General features: G+C 42.6%; 1 protein-coding gene across 1 annotated transcript in view; it reads left to right on the plus strand.

The window, feature by feature from the left end:
* LOC306699069 (uncharacterized protein) overlaps window positions 1-25469 on the plus strand; it is a gene marked incomplete at its 5' end in the record, with an annotated part of 57988 nt that overhangs the window by 11416 nt on the left and 21103 nt on the right. The window contains 3 exons of the mRNA XM_079163568.1: window positions 5315-5421; window positions 21219-21323; window positions 23139-23329. Coding sequence (XP_079019694.1) covers window positions 5315-5421; window positions 21219-21323; window positions 23139-23329 — 403 coding nt within the window. The remainder of the gene's footprint in view (window positions 1-5314; window positions 5422-21218; window positions 21324-23138; window positions 23330-25469) is intronic.

The raw sequence follows: 25469 nt of genomic DNA on the forward strand, positions 1-25469 counted from the left end.
GAGGAACGTAATCTGTGGCCGCACATGCGCGTTTGACGAAAATACCGTATTTAACTCAAGCGAAGCGAACACGAACATTAAAAAAACACAAATACAAACTTCGATATGAACGTAAGAGCCGCATGAAACCGGGCAAAGAGCCGCATGCGGCTCGCGAGCCGCGGGTTGGCCACCCCTGCTTTAGGGCATGGCTACCTTGTGATTGACGGGTCTCTACCAGAGCCGTATATGGAGTCTCTGCCACTGCGCCACTTCTCCGCAGTCCAAAAGTGGTCACTTCCTTTCACCAGTTGCAAAAATTCGCCGACGTGCCAAATGCCGATCTTGAGGCTTCAGAACCGCAGTCCACAAACCAGTGGGTGACGTTAGGGCGACTATGTCCACTTCTTACATACAGTCTATGGTCCTGACGGAAAATATTATTATTATTATTATTATTATTATTATTATTATTATTATTATTATTAACAACTATTAGATGGCATGCCGTTATATTTGCTGCGGGAACCCACCGCGCCCAGGGGATGAATAGTTTTATGTCTTGACAACTATCGAATGGACTGCCATTAAATTGTGTCGCACATTTATTTCCCCCCTCAGAATAAATTGCAATCACTTTGTTGACCCATTCCCTTTTAATCTAGCACCATCATAAGGAATACAATTGGTAGAAAAAATGCATTCCTTATAATTCTGCATTTGCTATTAATGAGAATGAATATAAATTGTTTTCCAGGTAATGTTGTTGGCTGTTTAGAATTGTGATGATACAACGTGAGAAATACTCATCACATCTTACATTTTAATGACGATAAAGACTAAAACTGAATTTGATATTAATATTATGGTAAATTCCTTTTTAATCACGAGTCCCTGTATGACCTCCAACATCCACTGCCACACTACTGACTTGTTTCTTCTTTCACCGCCCATGTTTCATTCTCTCCCCCGTCAGTATCTCCTGTGCTCAGCCCCGTCTCTCTCTAGCTCCCCCTCCGTGCCCCTCATCCCACTCACTGTGTGTATAGGGAATACACACAGTTTTTTCTCAGTGCCCTCCACCAGTCATGCCTCTTTCTCTTTTGTTTACCCCCCTCCTTCGCAGCAGTCGATTCCCATAAACCTCCCCCGGGCTGTCCCTCCTCCCGTCGTGTTTCCTCCTTTCCTCCTCTGCGCCCCCTCTCCTCCTATATGCCTCCTTTCATTCATCCTCATTGACACACTGACACCCTCGTTCAGCCAGAGGGGTCCACACATCATTTGTTTACTTCACTCTGACAAGTCTCAGCTTTAGGGTTTTCTTTTTTTTTCTTCTCTTTCAAACATTCCCAAATGCGTGTAGACTGAGGAACACTCAGCGGGTCCCTCTTGCTTGTGGTCTTTCTTCTTTTGACACTATACGCATTTTAGATTTTTCCATGTCCATGTCTTTCCCTCTGCGATCCGATCCAGAAAATTGGTTTGAGATGGTCAGAGTTTGAACCTTCTTTTTTTTAACATTTAATAATACCGTTCAAAAGTTTGGGGTCACCCAGACAATTTTCAGTTTCTTCGCAATTTCTCTCATGGAATAGCCTTCATTTCTAAGAACAAGAATAGACTGGCGAGTTTCACATGAAAGTTCTCTTTTTCTGGCCATGTTGAGAGTATAATCGAACCCACAAATGTGATGCTCCAGATACTCAACTAGCTCAAAGGAAGGCCAGTTTTATAGCTTCTCTCACCAGCATAACTGTTTTCAAGGGTTTTCTAATCATCAATTAGTCTTCTAAGGCGATTAGCAAACACAATGTACCATTAGAACACTGGAGTGATAGTTGCTGGAAATGGGCCTCTATACACCTATGTAGATATTTCATTAAAAACCAGACGTTTCCACCTAGAATAGTCATTAACAATGTATAGAGTGTATTTCTGATTAATTTAATGTTATCTTCATTGAAAGAAACGGTGCTTTTCTTTGAGAAATAAGGACATTTCTAAGTGACCCCAAACTTTTGAACGGTAGTGTGTATGTATGTGTATGTATATATGTATGTGTGTATGTGTGTATGTATGTATGTATGTATATATATATATATATATATATATATATATACATATATACATAAAGACAGACTGACTGACTGACTGACTGACTGACTGACTGACTGACTGACTGACTGACTGACTGACTGACTGACTGACTGACTGACTTCAGGCATAGCTATGTTTACTGACACTGCATGCTAAAGTCTCAATGAATTAGAATATCATCAAAAAGTAAATTTATTTCAGTAATTCAATTCAAACTCATATATTAAATAGATTCATTATACACAGGGTTATATATTTCAAGCGTTTATTTCTTTTGATTTTGATTAAATACTGAATTTTGAAAACTCCAAATTCAGTATCTCAGAAAATTTGAATATTACATAAGTATGTACAGTATGCACTCAATACTTGGTCGGGGCTCCTTTTGCATGAATTACTGCATCAATGCGGCGTGGCATGGAGGCGATGAAACTGTGGCACTGCTGAGGTGTTATGGAAGCCCAGAATGCTTTGATGGCGGCCTTCAGCTCGTCTGCATTGTTGGGTCTGGTGTCTCTCATCTTCCTCTTGACAATACCCCATAGACTCTCTCTGGGGTTTAGGTCCATAGACTCTCTCTGGGGTTTAGGTCCATAGACTCTCTCTGGGGTTTAGGTCCATAGACTCTCTCTGGGGTTTAGGTCCATATATTCTCTCTGGGGTTTAGGTCCATATATTCTCTCTGGGGTTTAGGTCCATAGACTCTCTCTGGGGTTTAGGTCCATAGATTCTCTCTGGGGTTTAGGTCCATAGACTCTCTCTGGGGTTTAGGTCCATATATTCTCTCTGGGGTTTAGGTCCATATATTCTCTCTGGGGTTTAGGTCCATATATTCTCTCTGGGGTTTAGGTCCATATATTCTCTCTGGGGTTTAGGTCCATAGACTCTCTCTGGGGTTTAGGTCCATATATTCTTTCTGGGGTTTAGGTCCATAGACTCTCTCTGGGGTTTAGGTCCATAGACTCTCTGGGGTTTAGGTCCATAGATTCTCTCTGGGGTTTAGGTCCATATATTCTCTCTGGGGTTTAGGTCCATAGATTCTCTCTGGGGTTTAGGTCCATAGATTCTCTCTGGGGTTTAGGTCCATAGATTCTCTCTGGGGTTTAGGTCCATAGATTCTCTCTGGGGTTTAGGTCCATAGACTCTCTGGGGTTTAGGTCCATAGATTCTCTCTGGGGTTTAGGTCAGGCCAGTTTGCTGGCCAACCAAGCACAGTGATACTGTGGTCATTAAACCAGTTATTGGTACCTTTGCTGGTGTGGGCAGGTGCCAAGTCCTGCTGGAAAATGAAATCAGCTTGTCAGTCAGCTGTTCGATCCCCGGCTCCGCTAATCGCATGTTGATGTGTCCTTGAGCAAGACAATTAACCCCAAAATTGCTCCTGTAGCTGTGCGTACAGTGTAGAAATGTGATAGAATCTGAATTGTAAGTCGCTTTGGATAAAAGCCTCTGCTAAATGACTGTAATGTAATGGAAGCATGAAGTGCTCTAAAAGTTCCTGGTAGACGGCTGCGCTGACTTTGGACTTGGTAAAACACAGTGGACCAACACCACCAGATGACATGGCTCCCCAAATCATCACTGACTGTGGAAACTTCACACTGGACCTCAAACAACTTGGATTGTGTGCCTCTTCCTCCGGACTCTGGGACCTTGATTTCCAAATGAAATGCAAAATTGACTTTCATCTGATAAGAGGACTTTGGACCACTGAGCAACAGTCCAGTCCTTTTTCTCCGTAGCCCAGGTAACTTAGCCCAGGTAAGACGCTTCTGACGTTGTCTGTGGTTCAGGAGTGGCTTGACACAAGGAATGTGACAGTGTAGCCCATGTCCTGGATACGTCTGTGTGTGGTGGCTCTTGAAGCACCGACTCCAGCCGCAGTCCACTCCTTGTGAATCTCCCTCAAATTCTTGGCAAGTTTGTTCCGCCAAATCAATATTTTTGATGGTGACTTCAATAAACCGCTCAAACAGGAACAGATCAGTAGGGCCGTAGTCAACCATAGAAAGTCTTGGTCAACTGAAATGCTGATTGATTGATGTGGGGGAAAAGAAATCTGCACTATTTTCTAAATGGCCACAGTACACCGAGCCATAGATTGGATTTAAGAAGTGGACGTAGTCATCGTGACGTCAATCATTGGCTGGTGGACTGCTGTTTTGAAGCCTCGAGTTTGGCTTTTCGGCCGTCGCCATCTTGCCTTTTCTCAAGCAACTTGAGGTCAAGTTCCACCATATACGGTGGTAGCAACCTGCCAATCACAAGCTAGCACCGCCCTAAAGCATACCCTGCTTTATGGTCTATTTGACTCTAAATGGACCATCATTTACTAAATGAACATCATGCTGTATTGAAGAAGACTTGAAACTAGAGATTGAGACCATAAACTCATGTTTACAATGTTTACTGAGGTAATAAATCAAGTGAGAAGTAGAGTCATTTTCTCATAGACTTCTATACAACCACAGGAGTCTCCCCCTGATGGACAGTAGAAAGAAAGCAAGTTTAAGACATGCATTGGCTTGGCTTCACTCTTCAGAACCAGAGGTTGCCACCTCTTTGTAGCCTAAAATAATTATGAATAAAGACGGATAAAAAGAATAGAAAGCTGTTGCGTGGAAAAGCAGTTATATTGTCGAGAGTCGTGTTGAGGCACTACATATGCTCTGAATTTTAAATGTAGCACCTTTTTAAGGAGTAAAGAGTGCGTGATTCATGTCTGAGCCATCATTGGAGTAAGTTGGTACAACAGCCATCACAAGCTTTGAGAATCTATTCGATGTAAATACAGTTTTGTGCAAAGAAATGACAGAAGTGGGACGCTAGAGTTTCCCCAACTGTTGCCTGCATCTACTTATATAAATGGTTTACTGTCACCATCCTCTGTGAAATGCTCGCTGGCATCGTTTTTAAATGAGCTGACGGGAAGCTCGCACACATCATTCATTCCTCCTCTCCCATGATTGCTCGATTTTCACTCACTCCCAAGCACTCCATCTATTGCTGTCTCCAGCCATTCATCATCATATGCTGGGATGGATAGCTCAACCGTGTGATCGATCTGGATTACACGTCACTTCTTCATCACCTCCTCTGTCTCTATCTGCTCTTCCTCCATCACCCTCTCATCAATGTTGCATTGTCTGCACCTGAATGTCCTCACTTTGATGAATACAGAAGCGGGGTCAAAGGTGGTTCAATAGTTTGTGAAATCTCATTGTACTTCCTCCCGTAGAGCCCAGTATGCCGTCTTAATCCCTGCCCTGTGGAATACTGAGGTCCAGGACTGGGAGCTCAAATGTATGAACAGTGTGGTGTTGGACGAGAGCCTCCAAGGACCAGGTACCACATACACACGCACACACTCGCTCACACACACACACACACTACACTCACAAAGCAGTCGTTCTCAAGCAGAAGCTAACAATACCAAGGGACACCAGGGACCACTCGGCGCACAGTCGCTCCAACTCCGCTAACTCACTCAGGCTCACATCACTTAACCCTCGGCACACACGCTGATCCTGTTACACACAGATACACACACACACACACACACACCGTTTTGTTCTGCATGGTGATTGGTGGACCTTGGGGAAGGCGTCTCGATCTTGTTCCTGAGAGGGCCGTAACAAAAGGAGGACAGCGTTTCCCACATAATTAGATGCCGTTAGCATCTTGGAAGCTAAAGAGCTAAATGTTAGAAGGAACTGTAACATTTTGAAGCTGATGCTTTGGCGATAGACTGTCCTCTTAACGAGCCGCCAGTTAGCACAAAGCGAATAGTTTTGTGATTCTGTTCAGACACGCTGAGTTTGTCTTGTTTTATTCTGGCTCAACAACAATAGATGGACCGTGTGTGTGTGTGTGTGTGTGTGTGTGTGTGTGTGTGTGTGTGTGTGTGTGTGTGTGTGTGTGTGTGTGTGTGTGTGTGTGTGTGTGTGTGTGTGTGTGTGTGTGTGTGTGTGTGTGTGTGTGTGTGTGTGTGTGTGTGTTAACTTTGACAGATCAAAGCAGCTTTTTTATCTTTTGAAGGTCGTTCACGTATCAGCTCCTCAAGATCTGGAAACCCCTCACCACTGCAGTCTCATCTTCACAAAAGATCGGAGTGTGTGTGTAAGGGGAAGAAGATCTGAGAGGACATGCAAGGTTTCCTTTCAGGGCAATTGGAAGCCACGAAAGCATGTTTTACAGTGGGAATAATCCGTCAACCCTGTGTGTGTGGGTTGGTGTGTGAGTCAGGATGAGTCATCCTTATTTGCTGGCCTGTCAGACTGTCTAGCCCTCAAGGCAGCGGGGGGAAACAAGCTGATTCATTTGCCGCCTGCCACTCCGACACAATGCTGTGCTTTTTTTCTCTTTCTCTCTCTTACTTTCACTCATTCCCTCTGTCACCGACACCGAGCACTGTCACGGTGTTGTTACAAATCCTGCGCTGTGTGTTCCACGCTCCCATCGACAGTTTAGGGCCCCTGTTGTTGAAACCAAACGCATGTTGTTAGCGGCCAATTGGAGCACTGTTCGCTGTGAGGAATCAGCATTTCTGTCACTGACACTCTTAGCCGGCTGTTTCCAAAGATAGATAATTTGTGATTTTTGGCTATCATAATAACAATAATCGTAATAATACATTTATTTTATACAGCACTATAAAAGGTACTCATAGGGGGCAATGCTAGATTTTGATTGAGTACTCCTTTAAATAGAACAGCAGAGCCATTGTTGTTATTGGCAACACCTGTGCTTTTCCTATTTGGCCGATGGCAAATCAATGAAATGCTGCTGTGAAAGAAATCTTATGACTTGACTAATAGATGAAATAACAACTTAGAAATGTCTCTTTTCACAAATTCACCTCATATATCAGTCCTGCTCATTGTTTTGCAACATTGCTCACAATGTCCTAATTGAACCACAGATATCAATGGAATATATGATGTGCTTAGGTCTGTCAAATTCCCAGATGGTTGACAAATTTCTGTCTTCCGACAGTATAATCATATTGCCCTATCTTACAATTTGAAATCTTAAACTCTGCAGCTTTTAAACTTGCCTTCAAAAGCTTGTTTCCTTGCTCCTTCACGGAGGATGGCAGCTGTAGTCCGCTGGAATTCACAGCAGCTATTCTATAACGGACGTCCGACCCGGAGTCAAAGCTAAAGAACATGTTTGACTGTGTAGTCTATATGTGCTGATTATTTATTTATTTATTTATTTATATATATATATATATATATATATATATATATATATATATATATATATATATATATATATATATATGACGCTATTAAGTGAATACAAAGGTTGCATGTGCTTCATTGCCTGAGGAAGCAAAGAGAGAGGAAATAGTGTTTGCATTGTTACAAAGTATTGAACGGATTTTTAAGCAGTCCTGACACACACACACACACACACACACACACACACACACACACACACACACACACTAATGTACATTGTCTGCTGGAGCCAAACAACATATACAGATGGACATCAAGGTCAAAAATGGTGTGAACAAGAGGATAAAACAGATATTCAGAGAACAGATGCATACAGAGTTCACTGATGGGAAGAGCAAGGAAACAGAACGACAGTGTGTCTTAGTCAAGTGTAGAGCCTCAAGAGAGCTAACTAACCACCTGGTCGTCCTGATGGTCCAATGCATCAATAAATCACACTGCACGAATACCGCAAAGCCAGGACAGTCATAAAGCATATTAAACCATCACAAAGTTTAAATCTAGAATGCAAAGTGAGAAAGCAGCACAGGCTGCGGGAGGCGGTTTAGGGGCACAGCATAAAATGAATGCTGAGTCACTGTGCTAAGGCTCGAGCAGAAGGCGGACAGGAAGAAAATGGCAGAGGTATCATGGGAGCCTGCTGAGGAGAACGGGACACTGGCATCTGTCGCTGCACCAGAGGAGTCACAAGGGGGAAAGGAGACGTAAGAGAGAGAACGAGAGGAAGCAATGGAGGGAAGGAGAGGGCGAAAGGAGGGCTGAATGAAAAGGAGAATGACGTGGGAGTGAGGGAGGACAAGAAGGGGAGAGAAAGGTGGTGAGCATAGGGGGGAGGTGGAGGTGGGGAGAGGATAACATGAGGAATTCAAGAGGAAAGTAACCTACAGAAGGACACGTCTACCTGCTCTCAGAGCTTCTCGGACTGCTGACTCTGCATAACCTGAAGTCACTTCAGCGTTGTCCTTTATCGCTGACTCAGCCTGCAGTTCGACGGGCCCCAGGGGGAACCATACCAACACAACTGAAACCCTCTCCAACACCTACTCTTACTTGGCTTATGATAAATGGATCAGCCACAGAAAACTCTTATTGACTTAGTGCCAATGCGTCTTTCATGCTTTTGCTGCCATTTTGGTTTCAGATAAATAATAACAATTTATCGTAATGGTAGACATTATCAAAATGTACGTTGCTTGCACAATGTAGATCAAGAAAAGACGTGTGAAAATGGAGTTGATAGTTCCTGTTGGAACAAGCAAGGTCATGTTAAAAAAAGGAGGGTCAAACGGAATCGGCCAAGCTTCACAGCTGGAGCGGCCACACACACAAAAACGGATTACAAGAGAGAAGATGAAGGGTGTCCCAAGGGTCATGCCGTGGACTTTACGACCTACAGAAGGTGTTCTCAGTGTAACACTACCGCTGGCTCCCTAAGGGCTGGCGCAACGGGGTCACCGACACACAGGTCACAGGTGACTGAGACAAAAACAGGTTCAGCTGAGGTTATTCAGCTTCTGGCCCTAGCCCGGCTTGTCAGAGCGTTCGAAGAGCGTTCTAATAGATGGCCTCAACGTCAAAGTAAAGTGTGCAAGACAGAGCCGAGAGATGAAAGTGAACAACATTCTGTACAACATTTTTAGTTCCAACTTTCAGCTTTACATTGTACACGCTTAGAAATAGAGTGTGATCGCTATCTAGAACCATATAGGGTTCATTGGTTTGTCCACATAGGAGAACCCTTTTTGGTTCCACCTTTTCAGAGTGTTCCACCTCACACCCAAGATAGAGGGTTATACCTAGAACCATCTGTCAGAGGTTCCACCTAGATCCCCCTATGAGAAGTCCTACGATGGTCTATGGTGGAATAGTTCCACCCAGAACCCTCTCTGTAGGTTCTATCCAGAACCTTTCTACATTCTAAGGGTGCTAGCAAGAACCCACCCAGGGGCTTCTACATAGAACCATTTTTTATTCACAGGGTTTCATCTAGAACCCACCCAGGGTTCCTCACAAGGCTCCCCAAGGACGGGGTGATGTGGTGCATGACTCGCAACAATCATGGTTCACAATCAGTTTTTTTTTGCTGGGGACAGGGGACAATCTTTTGACACTCATGTTTTCAACAATCCTTGAAGAAATCTTTCTTCCAAAAAAGGGTTCTTTTGATGTAAAGGGTTCTAAATGGAACCTTTAGTCTTCAATCCTTTTTTTTAATGGGAAGGGTTCTTAATTGAACTTTAGCCTTCAGAAAACTCTTGAAAATTCAGTCTCTTGAAAACAGGGTTCTTCAGAAGCAAATGGTTCTGGGTAGAACCTCGGCCCTTCAGGATTTAGAACCCTTATTTCTGAGACTTTGTGAGATCTATAGATCTAATGATACCAGTGCTTCACAAAGGCACTCTGTCATTCTGCTGTGACTATTAGATTAATCTAATAGTTCAGCCGACCTCTAATTATTTTAATAGAGCTCACCTATTGATCGGACAGTGGAAGTCACCTTCGCATAATGCTGATGCCGCTCATGTCACGTAAGATAGACCTGCGTTTGTGTAACAGCTTGTTTTCCCTATAAATGTAGTATCTGCACACTTTGCAGTGCTACAAATCTTTTTCTTGTGATAAATGATGTTACCAGTGGTAGAAATAGCGTTTCCAGTTAATCGGAGATGGTTGAAAATATCTGGGCCATCTTTTGTTACGGTCATGTAGTCTGAGGTCGTTGTTGGGACTGTGCTTCATTTATTAGTCCCAAAAGAATGTCACCCCTCTAACCTGGATAAGGCTTCTTAGCCCTGGGCAATTAGCCTACCTATGACCCCTCAATTGGACCTGCTTTCTAGTAAGCTTTGCTCTTTATAAAGTTTTGTCCTAATCCCCCCCCCCCCCCCCCCCAATACTTTTTTTTTATGGTTGAAGTGGAATGCCACCTGCCTGATCAGCCCTAGGCTAACCTACAGCCCTCATTAGACACATTTCTTGTTAGTTGGACCTTTACTAGTATAATTTGCTCCACACTGAAGCACGAGGAAGCCTTTAACAGATCTTTCTGTCTCTATCTCGCTCTGTATGAGGTGGATTTACTTGGCCAGGCTTCCGGCAGAACCGGAGGGTCACAGTGCACCCTTTGTATCGGTCTCCGATGGTAAATCCACCTCTCTTTAACTCCCATATGGGACATAAAGGACATAAGTTAAGCTTGTTTGTGTGCTTTCCATCCAACAGTGGCCTAGATATTGCATGTTGCGCAAGTTTCTTTTGTTCAACTTCAAGTTGACTAGCAGGTTGCAGGAAGTGGGCCAATGTCCCGGAGGCTTATCTGGCTCTCACGTTGACTGATCAGTGGACGCTATGCGCTGTGTTGTGTCTCCAACTGACATTTTTAATTCAAATGTCAAATTCAATGTTGATGCCATAGAAATTGAGTTCTGTTTCTTTCAGCTTTTTACCTGCCAGTTTACGATCTTCGTGTTTGTACTTGAACGTAAACTGAAAGCATGTTTGGCATTTTTGCTTGAAATAGGGCCGAAACAATTAATGGACCATCTAATCAGCTAATCAAAGGTTGGGCAACCTAAGGCCCCGATCGCACCAAGACGCGCCTCTAGAAAAGTCCTCGTTGACGTCTTTGTTTTGATTTGTTTAATTCGTTGCTGATAAAAAAAGAGTGAATGATTTGGATGTTTTCGTAAGGATGGCAGCCTTTTAATTTTAGAATTACAAAGTACTGATAATTGGAGAAAAACCTTTTTAAAAATGTTGCTGTATATAGGATAAAACTACTGAGCACAATAATGACCGAGAACATTTTAAAAAATTGAAAAAGGTTGCTGACTGTTTCATCTCAATTATTTTGTTGTAATACTGAATCATTTGTTTTGTAAAATCACCTTTTTCACAAAGCTTTTGTAATTTAAGAGTTGGCTCTATGAATATGTCACAATTACAACAGCCTTTTCTGTGTGAATTAGGAGTTGTCAAGGAGTAACAAATAGTGACCCATTTGAATTCCTTCAGTAAAAGCAAGAGAACAATGAGCATGTCCTCATCTCCACTCATTCAATTAGCACAAGGCAGACGGTTAGGAATTTGGGCTTATTTTGCATACGGCTGCTAATTAGATCAAATTAGGGGGTGAATTAATTACTTGTGTATAAATGTGTTAGATGATGGGATTAGAAGCCGCAGGTAGGAGAGGAGATGAGAGGGCTAAGGAGAGAAGAACTAATCTGGTTAAAGGGAAAAGAAAGGAAAGCGGCGTTGGAATCGGATCCCACAGCACCGAACCCCGGAACACTTTTCCTCCAGGGCCGGGCCCTCAAGGTGTGTGTGTGTGTGTGTGTGTGTGTGTGTGTGTGTGTGTGTGTGTGTGTGTGTGTGTGTGTGTGTGTGTGTGTGTGTGTGTGTGTGTGTGTGTGTGTGTGTGTGTGTGTGTGTGAGTGAGAGAGAGAGAGAGAGAGTGTGGGTAACATTGCACTGTTTTCGTGCATGTGAATAAAGCAGCTAAGTTTGTGTTCTGAAGTAGAACTCTGCTCTCAAACTTAAGCAGGGGAGGGGCTGATTTCATAATTCATAGATTCTCTTAATTATCTTCACTTCCGGTAAAAAAAAAGAAAATCTGGGGCATCATTTGTTCAAGGTTATGCTGATTTGCATGCACTTAAATTTGGGTCGTCTTCTTCTCGCCACACAAGGCAAAGAAGAGCTGCACTTTTGATCTGAAATACTGCAGAAATACAAAAGTAAAAAATGTTTGCAAGCTAAGAAAATAAGGCATATTGTCAAATGTGTGATTGAAAAGTGGAGTGACATTAGGCCATGCAAAGTGAGGAACAGATGGATGGAATGTTGGAGATTTAAAGCGAAATTAAAAAAAATAAAAAGGTGGAAAACATAAAGGAGCGAGACGAGTCGGAGTCCGGTGATGGTTAGAGCTTAACTTCATTTAGCTGTGTTTAACCGTCACATGACACAGTTGAATACTAAACATGTGGCGTTTAAGTTAGAGGCCCCGGACTCTGTTTAGGTTGCTCGTCATTCTAGTTTTGGCAGCAGCTGTAATTACAGGTTTAAAGGTAAAGATCTGGCTTCTTTTTTTTTTTCCTTCCTGTCGTCCCACTCTGTCTCTCTTCCTCTATTCATCCCCCAATCTTTCTCTCCCTACTCTACTCATTACCCCCCCCCTCCCCCCACACCCGTCTCTTAGTGTCTTAAGACTATTACATCTGTGACTTTGTCTCCAGCCTGTCCTGTCTCGTGTTATGCGTTAAAGCCTTTACACACTGGGGGACGGGACATGGTTTTTCTTGCTGGTTTTATTCAAACATCAATATATTAGTACTTTCACACAGAACACAAATATTGCGCAGCAAAAACAAGCAACCACTTTATTTTTTTTAATTTCCCTGAGCTTTCGTACGGCAAATGAAAGCATCAACCAAACAAGTTGTGCGGAACGAACCTATTCAATACGCACACTATAGTGCACATCAACACTGAGGATCCATAGTCTGAACCAAGACGACAAACTTTATTACTCTTCTCAACCTTGACATAGGCAGCACAGACCAGATTCACTCCTTCCTTCCTTACTTTTCACAATAAAAGCCCCAGTTATAAACTTTAACTGTTAACCAGCGGGAACTCAAATTCACTCAGAGCATTTTGCTAAAAGGAAGCTTACTAGATTAGCTTACAGTATCTTAGGCTATACAACAAATGGCCTCAGACAGACTGCCAGACGCTGGCTCAATGGGATCCTGGTAGTTGAATCTGTTTGAATCTTTTATTGATAAAGTGTTGCAACTGCAAATTGGTATCACTGCCGCTACGAACAGTTCTGATGTGAAATATTCACATTTCCCTGGTGTGCAAAGGCCTTTACTCATTGCTCAGTGCCTGACTCCCCGTACCCCAGCCTCTGGAGTCCTGGCCGGACCTTCGCCCTCTGGGAATGAACTCTGACCTTGCAGCAGGCCTTAAGGCGTCTTGAGAGGCAGGCTCTGAATGACGGGGTGTGGTGGGGGTCAAAACTCACAGATCAGTGGGGATTGGGGTCCAACAGGCCCTGTCCTCACATCGCTCACTCTCTCTCTCTATTCCATCCCTATTTTCTCTCCTTTTCTTGATTATTTTTTTTTATCATTTATTTTTGTTAAACTTTTATTTTTTATTTTTTATTTTATTTTTACCAGAATAGTACCATTGAGAATAAATATCTCCTTTCCAAGGGAGAACATTTCACACGTATAAGCCATAATAACCGCCTTATAAACAAAACGGCAAAAAAAAACATAAGAATTCCACATGAAAAAGACAAACCACAATTAAACCACTGAATCAGCAGAATTGCTCAGAAACGGGACGAGTACATTCAGTGCTCAAATAGAAAAATCAATTTTCTGCTGGAAACAGCAGCTTAAAAAAACTACAAGTTTCCGAATCCCCATGGCAGCAAACACTCCTCGAGCTACTGTAGTCATCCGTTCACAGCACAACCGAATGCAGTCGCCTTGTTTTAAATCATGAAGTCAGTCAACAGTTGGGCTTCGTTCCCTCTTGACATATTTTATTGAATTATAACAGTCGAAACTGATGACAATCCCGATACGTCTCTGACTTGTGTGTGCGACTGACTGACACATTTTGTATTCCTATCAAAGGGACTCTTTGAAAAACAGTTTTTCTCTGATTGTCGTCATGTCGACGGCGGCGTCTGTTCCCAACCACCGATTTAAGACGCACAAGCTCTTCCTGCCCGTCAGTCTACACTCACTCATGCGAAGCGGTGAACACCCAAGAAAACCAACAGCAGTAGTAGTTTAGCAGATGTCTGCTTAATGAAGACCGACAGTCTGTAAGATGAGCTGTTGATCCCCTCGGGTACTTAAGTATTACAGCAAAACCCAGACTGTAGCGTCAAATCCCAGCGTGGGCGTCAGCGTTTGACCGTAATTTAGTTGAAGTGCATTTGCTCAGCAGGACGGCCTGAGGACACGGATGTTTGGATGGAATGGTTCTGAATTGTTTGACACAGTAATGAGCGATGATTCAGTGGGTTAGTTTGTGGTCTGATGCTCATGAGGCTGGATCAGAGATTGTAAACACAGGTTGGCTTTAAGCGACTTTGAGCTAAACCGAACAGGTTGAGGCCCCGTCTTCCCTATATGTAGTGAGCGGATTAATAGTCACAATCTATCATGTTTTATCTTGGAAGTTACAATCTTCAAGAGCTCCGCTTCGTTTCCTCTTTGGCAATGAGCAGTATTAATTAATGGAAGTAAATTCATCTGTTTTTTAATTATGAATCATAAAAAAATATGCAGTGTTTTGAGAATAGCAGATAATAACAGTGAGAAAAAATAAATCCTGTATAGAAAATTTGGGAAAAGGTGAACCTAATTTATGCTGAGTGGTTCATGTGGATTTCGAAAAGTAAATGTTTAATGTAAATATTTAAAGAAAAATGTAAGTATTAACTTTGAGAACTGAATTTGATGCGCTGGAGGTTTTCTTTTTCTGTGCTAACTTTGCTTTTGTTTGAGTTTGTTTTGCATCCAAACTTCTTGGCTCCGTTCCGAGCAGTGTTTTTTTTGGTAATTTATTTCTTTAACCTCATTCCTCCATCTCTTAGCCACTCGCGTTTCTCTGGCCTAATGTCAATCTGATGTTCTTCTTGCTGTGACTGTGCACTTTAGTGCGAACATTTTGAAGCAAAATCGTTTCCACCATCTGCATCATTGTGCCATTGGAATACAAGGCTTATAATATACGACATGTGCCATATTTTGTCTTTTAAAGAGAAGTGTTAAAAATGTAGCATGAGAGTGAGAGAGAACAGTTCTTCTTTTGTAAGTGGACCACAGCCTCTTTGTGGAAATCCCCATCATCTTACACATCTTCGCCCTCACATGTTCATCACTCTCCTCTTTTGTCTTCATCCTCCCTACTGTTTACACTTTCCTCCTGTCTTCCCGTCTTTATCAGCGCAGGCTAAATATATCAGTTCATTGTCATTTTAGTCCCACTTGTGAAGTCGAATACAGCCTTAAAGATGCACACATGACCTCGTGGAGAGTGGAGGAATCGTAAGACGGCCGCTTAGGGCTTTGAACTACAAACAACTTTGATGTTAGCGATGAGCTAGCCTGATCAAATAACCACATGTCCACACCCCGGCCTCTGTCTGTTAGTACATGGAAAACGTTTTTTTTAATATAGAATTGAAAAAATTAAATGATAAACAAGACTAGAATCGCACACAACGCAATCCCAAAATGATTTGGATGGTGATATGTCTTTCATTATTTTGACTCTACTTCACGTTGGATGTCAGATGGAACAGTGACTGAGTGCTGACTCATCTTAATCCGACGCATTCAAAAGCCACTGATCTGTTTGCGGGCGATCACAGAGAGCAGTCCCACTAATCATCAGCTTATCTCCAACTACACAAGACATCTGGCAATTATCGCACCGTTTCCTATTTTCTTACTTACCATTTTCCTTCCCCTCACGTCTCTTTCTCAATCACCTTTTACTTTTCCGTCTTTGGTAGAATACTTTCTTTCCCCCCAGCGTTTCTCCTCTCTGCTCTTTATCTTTTTTGCAGACTGTGCCCAGTAGTAGAGGTTAAACAGTCCTTTGTGTTGTGTGACCGACCAGTGCGCATGGGAAGGACGTGGGGTGACTGGAGGTTCATCAGTCATGTCCAGTAGGCTAGAATAACAAATAGCTTAACTAGCTAACATTGTTCTGTGATAGGGAGCAGGCTAAATATTATTCCCGCCAGTTTAACAGCGATAACCTGCAGCGACACACACACACACACACACACACACACTGCATGCACAATGTTGACATATTGTCACCTTACAAAGATGTGTCTAATGGCAACATTAGCATGACCAATATTCACTCTCCTTGTAGCTCTGTTTTGGTCACCGACTACCAGGGGAATTATCTGGCTCTTAAGCGGCTAAATGCTCATCTTTATTCTCCAGGTCGTCATAAAGTTTATCTGTATGCCGTTTGGTACAGTAGGTCCATCAGAGCGCTTTGTCTTCAAAGCGGATTTGAGCAATAAATGAAGTCATTATGAATAATAATCAAAACGATGCCTTCACATAACCGCCTGTATCCTTATAGCCATAGAATTCTCTTCCACTAGCATAATCGGTCAATGTGTCGTCATTTGTTTAAGGTCATTCTGGTGTCAATCCTGACCAAACAAATGTGATTCCAGTCCATGTAAGCTAAGCTCAGCATGATAGACTCTTATTACAGCAAAGAAGACATAAAACAGTCCACAGTCCAAACGTGGGTCATCACATTACTCGAGGGTTTTGCAATCTTGAGAACGGCTGGCGATCATCCTTTCTGTAATTATGTATGCCTGTTTTTTGGCTCGCCTCTTGTATTGAGCCCAGATTGAATTTACATTCTCTATAAACATTTCTACAGGGAGAGCTTAGAGGCCGTCATTTTCAGGTGGCACGTCTGGTTTTATTTCCTCTTTTCCTGTTGGCTAGGTGTTCAGGTAATATAGGAGTGGAATCTTGGTCTTATATTGGTCTGGACCACAGAAAAGCCCCCCAACCTGATTTTAGTTTTGTATCTTGTCCTCTGTTTCACTCTAGTTCGCAGGTCTGAGACCAGGTTTCGACCTAGCCCTGTCTCTGCCCACTTTTCCCCCCTCCGTTAAATGATCAGCACTTCAAAGCTTTCCGTTGCAGCAGCGTCAGGGAGCTCCCAGGCCACAGGGATCTGCTGAGCCCAGCCTTACATTGGAGCTTATTCAATCCCAGCCACAGGTGTGCTTGCCCCGCCGCCTCCCAGAGGACGGCAGGCGCTTCAAACGCACCAAAACACAACCTTCAAAAGGCTGCGTGTCATCAGCATTAATTCCTGAACACTGAGGAATCAGCAGAGCACTCTGTCATCTGAAACTGACTTTGAGAGAGTCAGAGAGAGAGAGAGACAGAGAGAGCGCAAAACACCCACTGTCATTCATACCTTCTCATTATAGCCCTGAGTCATCGAGAAAACCCCGGAGCTGAGCTCACCTACACTGACATTCTCTGTGGTTTGCGAGTTGTGATTTGGACCATTTGTTTTAATTTAATAGGTTAAAGTTACCTCATCACCGAGTGTGTTATGTCATTTGTTTTCATAGGTCTGTGTGTCTGCCTGTGAGTGTGCTGTACTGAGTATGTGTGGATGTGACTTTGAGCCCGACAGTTAGACCTATAATTATAATTCTGACTGTCTGACACAAACTCGACCCTTACCCTCTAAGCAATACGTACGAGTTAGTGAACTATTTAGAGAGCAAGGTCATACCCTGTGCTTTTGATGACCTGTTTGCAGTTGATCACATTGGTTATTGATGATGTCGGTGTAGCGATCATTTTTAATACAACGTTCCATGATCGTATGTCCGCTAGTCTCATGTAGATCTGAAAGTAAATTTGGCAAAAGATTTGAGAAAAAAATTGTCTTCCTGCAACAATGTGTTTTATCTGAGTTCTAATTCTTTCGGTCACGACCCAAAGCTCATGAAGTAGGTGACGGTCAGAACGTAGATGGACTGGTGAATGGAGAGCTTTACCTTCACACAAGGGTCTGGCACAATGCCCGCATCACTGCTGACCATGAGCTAAATCGCCTCTCTGCATCCAATTCCATTTCCAATCTTTTTTTTCTTTTTTATCCGGACGAATTTTAAAGCAGTGACAGTGATATCAACTAGCTAACCTCTCTTTACTTCACGCTGCTAATGGTTCATTGCTGTATTTATTGGTCAGGGCTGTGGGGATGATTGTTCCGTTGCTTTGTAATTCGAGGGCAGACTGTCACATGGTCATAGATTTTGGGCGTCTGGAGGACAGAATTATTGTATGTTGTCTGAAAAGGCAAATAACTTGCGTTGCAATGAACACTACCGACTGGGACCAGGATCAGTTGGTGCTTTGATAGAGTGACTGCACATGTAATTCACTAACTCCAATGGGTTTATTTAAAGTTACTTTTTCAATAAACAAGTCTACAGTCAGGCTAGCAGCTTTGCGTTTACCAAAGATGTTAAGGTTCATCCTCTGCGGACCGTGAATGTATCTTTGAATTTCATGGCGCTTCATCCAAAAGTTGTAGAGATATTTCTGTCGCGACCAAAATGGTGGACCGACCGACCTGAGCATCATTACCATTCCTAGAGCCCAGCCGTGTGTGTGTGTGTGTGTGTGTGTGTGTGTGTGTGTGTGTGTGTGTGTGTGTGTGTGTGTGTGTGTGTGTGTGTGTGTGTGTGTGTGTGTGTGTGTGTGTGTGTGTGTGTGTGTGTGTGTGTGTGTGTGTGTGTGTGTGTGTGCGCGTGCGATTATAGTGTTGGTCTAAACCTTTATTTTGGCATCAGATGAATAAAGCGAGTAGCTGAGGCTCTTCTTTTGTGGAAGTCTGAGAAATGTTGTTCTATTAATAAATCCAAATGACGTAAGCTTATATCATTCTTTTTTATTATTATTTATTCTTTGCTATTTGGCCTATAATATAAATTTTTAAAAAAAGATACATTTCTTTTCCTTCCACTTCAAAAAGCCTTTATCTTATCAGACCAGCGGTTCACGTCAGTGTGACAGAACAAACTCTTGTACAACAAGTTCCTGTTTGTTTGGAAGCGGCAGTTAAATTAAAGCTGAACAGGATCCAAGATGAATTGTCGCTTTGATGCCGAGCCAGTTTCTGTTGAACTATAATGAGTTTAACGACATGTGTTGTTAAAGCTATGACAATTTTAAGTCACGGCGACCGTGTTAAAAGCCTGTAAACTCTAAACTAGAGAGAGAAAATGAGAGAAAAGTGGTGGATTTAGCTTTCATACTTTCAAAAATAGTTTGTTTCAACTCAAGGAAGTGTTTAACCCTAAAGAATGTAAAATAGTTTGGCCCAGAGGAACGATTAAACACTGACAGATTTTAAAAAACGGGCTGCATCACACACTTTATTTAGATATTTTTGTCCTTTATCTGTGCAACCTCAGTGGTCCGAAAGCCGCATTCCCACTAGACTTAAATCTGTAACTGTGATTCAAACCTGTTGGCTACACAAAGTTATGGTTTTCCTACTGTGAGTCCACTCCAAACCACAACCCTTCACCTGATTCTCTGTAGAGGGAATATTTGGGAAAGGACCCCTCATCCCACAACTTTCCGATGTCGGATTAGGCGGTGCGTGTCCGGACATTTCTGAAACCGACAATCCAACATTCAAAGCAACAGGGGGCGACTGTGGCTCAATCAGAGGATCGGTGGTTCGATCCCCGGCTCCGGCTCCACTAGTTCGTGCAAACGCAACCCGTTTAGCGGAGGGATTGATTCAGTCTTCAAACTTAAAAACATAAACAGAATTTTTCGGTCAATAACTAGTTGCAATGCAACTGGCATTATGGGACTTGGATCTCTGTCAGTGTTTATGCCTGCAAAATGACCTCCCCTGGAGTTTTCATATTCCATATATAGAGGGTTATCGCTCTCATGCGATAGAAAGAATGTTGATTTCTGTAAATGTCCGGAGTTACCGGAAATATTCTGTATACTGTGCAGTGCCGTGTTTCCTGAGAAGAAAAGGTCCGCTTTTTAGAGAGCATCTAAACTGTGTGAGAATGGAACTGGCTGCTGGGTGGCAGCTTCAGGGGGAGACATGGAACCGGCACGGGGCTGAACCCCAGCGATAAATCACACCGTCATTTAGACCTTTTCATTACAAGCCTGAGTCATACAGAAACTGTGCAGCTGAGCTCACCGGTGTTTATGCATCTGTTGGGCGTTTGTGTGCCACTATTTTGGCTCTATGAAAAACATTTATACCTATAATATGATATCTGTGATTATATCGTCTGGCTTTGTAACCGATCATCCAAGGGAAGCGTGGCGTTTTCAAAAGAGGTTTAAATTGTCGGACCAACAATACCTGACTAATTCCCCACTTAATTTACCTCAAAACGCCATGTGTTCCTATCTAGTCAGTCTCTGGGTGGCTAACGGGAGACACGTTGTGACACGTCAAGCGTTTTTGAAGTTGGCTGTGGAAGAGAACCTCTCCTAAACTAACGTCTGACAGTGATTGAGATAGATCGGAGGGAGGGAGGGAGGGAGGGAGGGAGGGGGAGGGAGGGAGAGAGAGAGAGAGAGAGAGAGAGAGAGAGATATCTGGGAAATTCGGGACTCTGCGTTAGGCCCGGGAGACACCGCACATTATCATCGGCTCTTCCTGTTTGGCAGAAGCCATATCCTTCAAGCTTGTGTTAAAACACCGATTATGTGCTGCAAACAAATTAGGAGTCGCCTCCCACAGGACACAAACCCACACGCTGACTTGCATCTGGGCCCAGTGAGTTCAAAAATGTAAAAAAGGACCAAAATCATTGACGCTACCGTGGTAAAATCTGGTCCACTGACTTACCCCCTTGGGAGCAGCAGAACTAACTGAAAAAAATTCATAAAATTGAGTTATTCTAACATTAAGTCGTTAAGGCTAACATGTTAACAAACAATAGCCTATTTCTGCTCCCAGCTGACACAGAGCAACATCAGCTTCAATTGACTGTTCGCCTCCTGAGAAACATATCGGTCTCTTTAGCTGCTGAATGCTCCTTGGAAACCAGGCTGATGAGCATATTTGTTGGTTAGAAAACCAGAAGAATGATACAAAGAATACTAAAAGGTTCCATGGAGCTAAAGGGGACTCTAGACTTTGCTGGCACAGTATTTCACTGGTGGTACAGAACTTTTTCAACATTTCAGTGCACAGTTTTGTTCTCAAATAGTACTGTAGAGGATTTCAGTGCATTATGCTAGTAGTGGTTAATATTGCCTGATGTATTAAATATGGCGCTCTGTTTCTCAGAACCGTGTCAGAACCCGAAGGCCACACTACCAACCCAAGTCAGTGGAGGAGACGAAGAAGAAAACGTACCGACACCTCCAGAAGGAGAAAAGACCACTGAGACGGGTGAGTGTGTGCGTGCTGTGCATCTACATGTGTACCTCTACATTTTAAACATTTGTTTCATTCTGTTTTTTGGGGGGTTTGCTCGGACTACCTTATTCTATGCAACAGGTCTAGACCTCCGACATCCATATATCTTAGCCTGACTGCTGAATGGTGCCAGCTAATACAGGAAGATAAAATGTCAATGCTACTAAATCACTCTCAAGACAGCGGTTTCAGCATGGAGCAGGTTTGAATGGAAAAGGGTTGACAAGTACAAGCCTGCAGAATAGTGCATTAAGTCACAGTTGTGTTACAAGACGAGCCTCGGTAATATTTGAACTGCATAGCTTGTCGTTGGCTAATTCTACCTTCTGCACAGGTAAGTCAGATTGTCATTTGTACAGTACATTTTAATTTGGCCGTAGTTGCTGTTGTGGTTTATGTTTTTTTAGACTTTGTTCATGATGTAATTAATAAACATTAGATACTGTTTTGCACTTAAAATGAGGAGTTTTGTGTATTTTAAAGGGCCATCTAGGGAGAGAGATTGCACATTAGCTTAGGTTATATGTTCTGTAGTATTGTTTGGTATGGGTTCATTCTAGGCAATCAGGCAAGATGTGTTTTTGAGGATTCATTTTATTATTGAACATAGATCATCTTTAATAATACCAGCTAGTTAGACCTTTTTGGGTTGAAGATGGACTCAAAATCAACTCCCAAACCTACTGCCAGTTTTTAGAAGTTGATCGTCAACAGATCAAGAAAGTGACTTAATCCTTCTTACTGTTATTGAAAGGAAGGGGGGATATATTGGTCACTGACTTTTTTTTTTTTTAAATGTTTATTTGTACATTTTGTTTGTTTATTATTCTCACTTTAACAGATGAAAATAAACAAGTGAGATGGGAACATTTTAGTTTTTTGTTTAGTTGCATAATAATTCTGCACACACACTTTCTTAAATATTCAGGTTTGAGGTTTATTAACGTTTTGGATTGACAGAGAGCTCTGTAGTTGTTCAATAAAAAAATGAATCTTCAAAAATACAACTTGCCTAATAATTGTGCACGCAGTGTATATCGTTGACCTGATACGAACACACATTAAACAGCACTGATTCAATCTGTGAAAAGGGACAATATGCTTTTCGCAAATGGATCATTTAGAAACAGAAAAGGCAAATCTAATGAGCTTGTGTAATTTCAGCAAATGGTGTACAGTAAGCTCTCTACTCGTCCACAGGGGAATGTGGCTCCAGGACCACGTGTAGGTAAAAGCGCTGTGGACTCTTGCTCTACTAATACGAAAATAAAAGAGCAAATGCATCACATTTTTAAAATAGCTTTCTGCACTGAAGTTCCAGGAGTTAGCAGAAATCGTATTAATGCTAAATCAGTGTTGGAGTTGTCGTGTTGTTTAGACGGAAAAGCAAACCAGCTTTTCTTTTCAACACAGTGAGACTCTGATATCATGCTCTCTCCTTGTGTTGTGAAACATGAGATGCTGCTCCTGTGTCTGTTTGGCGAGTGTTGCTTGCACACAAACACGGACAGTACATTGTATAAGCGGGTCTTTGTGTTCACAGCTTGCCTAAGCAGGCCGATTCTGCCCCCTGAGTAAGCATGGTGAGCCACTGATAACATTAATTTGTGCACAACAAGGACACACACACATACACAAAGGCGATTCAGCGGGGGGGGGGGGGTATGCCTGTCATGGAATGATATCTTAGTATCACACTCTGTGATCATAATGAGATGGACGACTTTATAGGGCTAGTTACGCTAGCAGAAAGTCTTTGATGATTTCTGTTTTGTTTTTTACCCACAGAATCTGTTGCCGGGGCTAAAAGTGTGCTGACCCGCGTGATGCGCCTGGCCCAGCGCTACCTGTTGGACCCAATGGGTAGACAGAGGGCTGAGGCCAAGGGTTCTCAAACACAGGCCACGACCAGACAACGCAGTCCTGCACCTGGACGAGTCTTCCGGAGTCGGACCTCGTCTTCACTAACACAAGCTCAGGTAAAGCTCTGTTAGAACTGTGATTACCAGGACCCCCCCTAAGTATTGTCCTTTTGTTCTTTTATTTCTGTCCAACTCATTTGGTAGCTGTGGTGTTTCAGTTTTGCATCTGTAGTTGCATTCAGTTGACGGCAATACAGGAAAATGACGATTGTAGAAATGTTGGATTTAAGCAATCGTTTAAATGATTAACAAATACATGATAGTATTATATTGATCATTGTGTTGCAAAATATTGTATCTCCCAGAATGTTGAACTATTCCTTTAACTTACCATACAACAATATTACTTCCCTACCCTCACCTCTCATTTGGTTGTCGTGTGATTGGCACAGCTGGGTTATGATTTACCACCATACCTTTGGAATCATATTCCACTCAACCCAGCGCTTGTGTTCTCCATACCCTGTGCCTGTAACGGAGCAGGTGTGCTTGGCAACTCTCCCTCCGTCCTTGAAAGACCCGTCACTCTGCGTCTGCTGTTTTGATTGCGCCAGTACAATATAGCTCCTAATGTTGGCTCATAAGTAAATAGTGTTAATAATGCAGTAAGGCATTTGTTCAATATGCATTTTACATATTACGACTGCATCTCTCAGTAACGTTGGTCTCTGCGGGCTGCTGTCCAGAGACTCTCTTCCCAAACAGTATTGGGTTTTCTTTAGCCAATAAAGAAATCCGGATCCACTGAGCGCCAGCAGCAGTCTGGAAGTCTGGAACAAAGGGCCGAGTGTCTGTTTCAAACAGCGTCATTCAGATGCCAAATCCTTCTGCTAAAACCCGACCGGGCAGCAGGGCTCACTGAGTTGGCGTCTGATTTATAACACTTTAGACACACCAGAGCTTATCTCTGTTCTTACTCAGTTGAGTTTTTGATCATATTTGGTAAAAAGCTTTTTTGTTCCTTCTGCCAGCACAGTAGCAGCGTCCTCTGAAGGTTGAGGTCAATCTGGGATATGTTGGATAGATAGATTTGTTATAATTTTAGTATATATATATATATATATATATATATATACATATATATATATATACATTCAGTTTAAAGCAAGCAGAAGAGGGATAAACAAAAATAAGAGCTAGAAGCTAAGGAAAAATAAGCGTAGAATGTAAAGTTAAAGTGAAAACACCATCAACTACAAGATAGAAGAAAATGTATTTTTCTCTGATATGTTTTCTTCCGCCGATCAATGCAGCTCTTTGCTATCTGTTACATTGGTTATTAAAAATGATTGGAAGCTTTGCCCAGGGCATTGTTCTCAGGATAGGAATACATTTTGTAGCATGTCGTCTCAGTGACTAGAGCTATCCATGTTTGACGGCCCTCTTGGTTCTTCTCTGGGTAAAGATGGTCCACATTTTAGTCCCCCAAAAAATCCCCCTCTCACCCTCCTCCCCTTTGTCACACTCTTTAAATCATTGTTGGTCCCATCACCCTATCCTGAGTTGGATTTCTTATTTTATTTTATTGGATTTCTCTTTAGCTTCCTAATTAGTTGTTCCTCCAGCTAAATTGTAACCTGATGATGGCCATCAGGTTAAAAATGAAAACTAAAGACTCCAGCCCAGTGTCACCAGCTCTTTTTTTCCAATGGAAGTAGCTAGCGTAGCTAGCGTAGCTACCTCCAAAAGTTGCTAAATCAGTCCGTCCCTTCTGGCCTCCCTCCGAAGCCACTCTCCCATTTATCATGATGATAAACAACCAACATAGCTATCGTTAGCACTTAGCTGTTAAGCTAGCAGCTTGTGGAAGATTTTCTGACACATCCTTTCAGCAGCACCTTGTTTGTGCTGGTTAACCACACAGACTGGATGGTGGGGCCTGTGGCTCAGGAGCAAGACCAGACATTCCTCTTCACTATGACGGATCATCTGGTTCTTGGTCAGATAGTTATCTATAGCAGCTTCACTCATAGACTGCATTTCAGAAATATACGTAGTCATCGTGACGTTACCCATTGGTTTGTGGACTGACGTTTTGAAGCCTTGAGTTCGGCAATTTGCCCGTTGCCATCTTGACATTTTTGCAACCAATGAACGAAGTTCAGGAGGAGTGACATAGAGACGCCGTATTTGGCTCTGGTAGCGGTAACAACATGTCAATCACAAGGTAGCCCTGCCCTAAACTCATGTTTACAAT

This window comes from Pholis gunnellus, assembly GCF_910591455.1.
Source record: "Pholis gunnellus genome assembly, chromosome: 7".
NCBI lineage: Eukaryota > Metazoa > Chordata > Actinopteri > Perciformes > Pholidae > Pholis > Pholis gunnellus.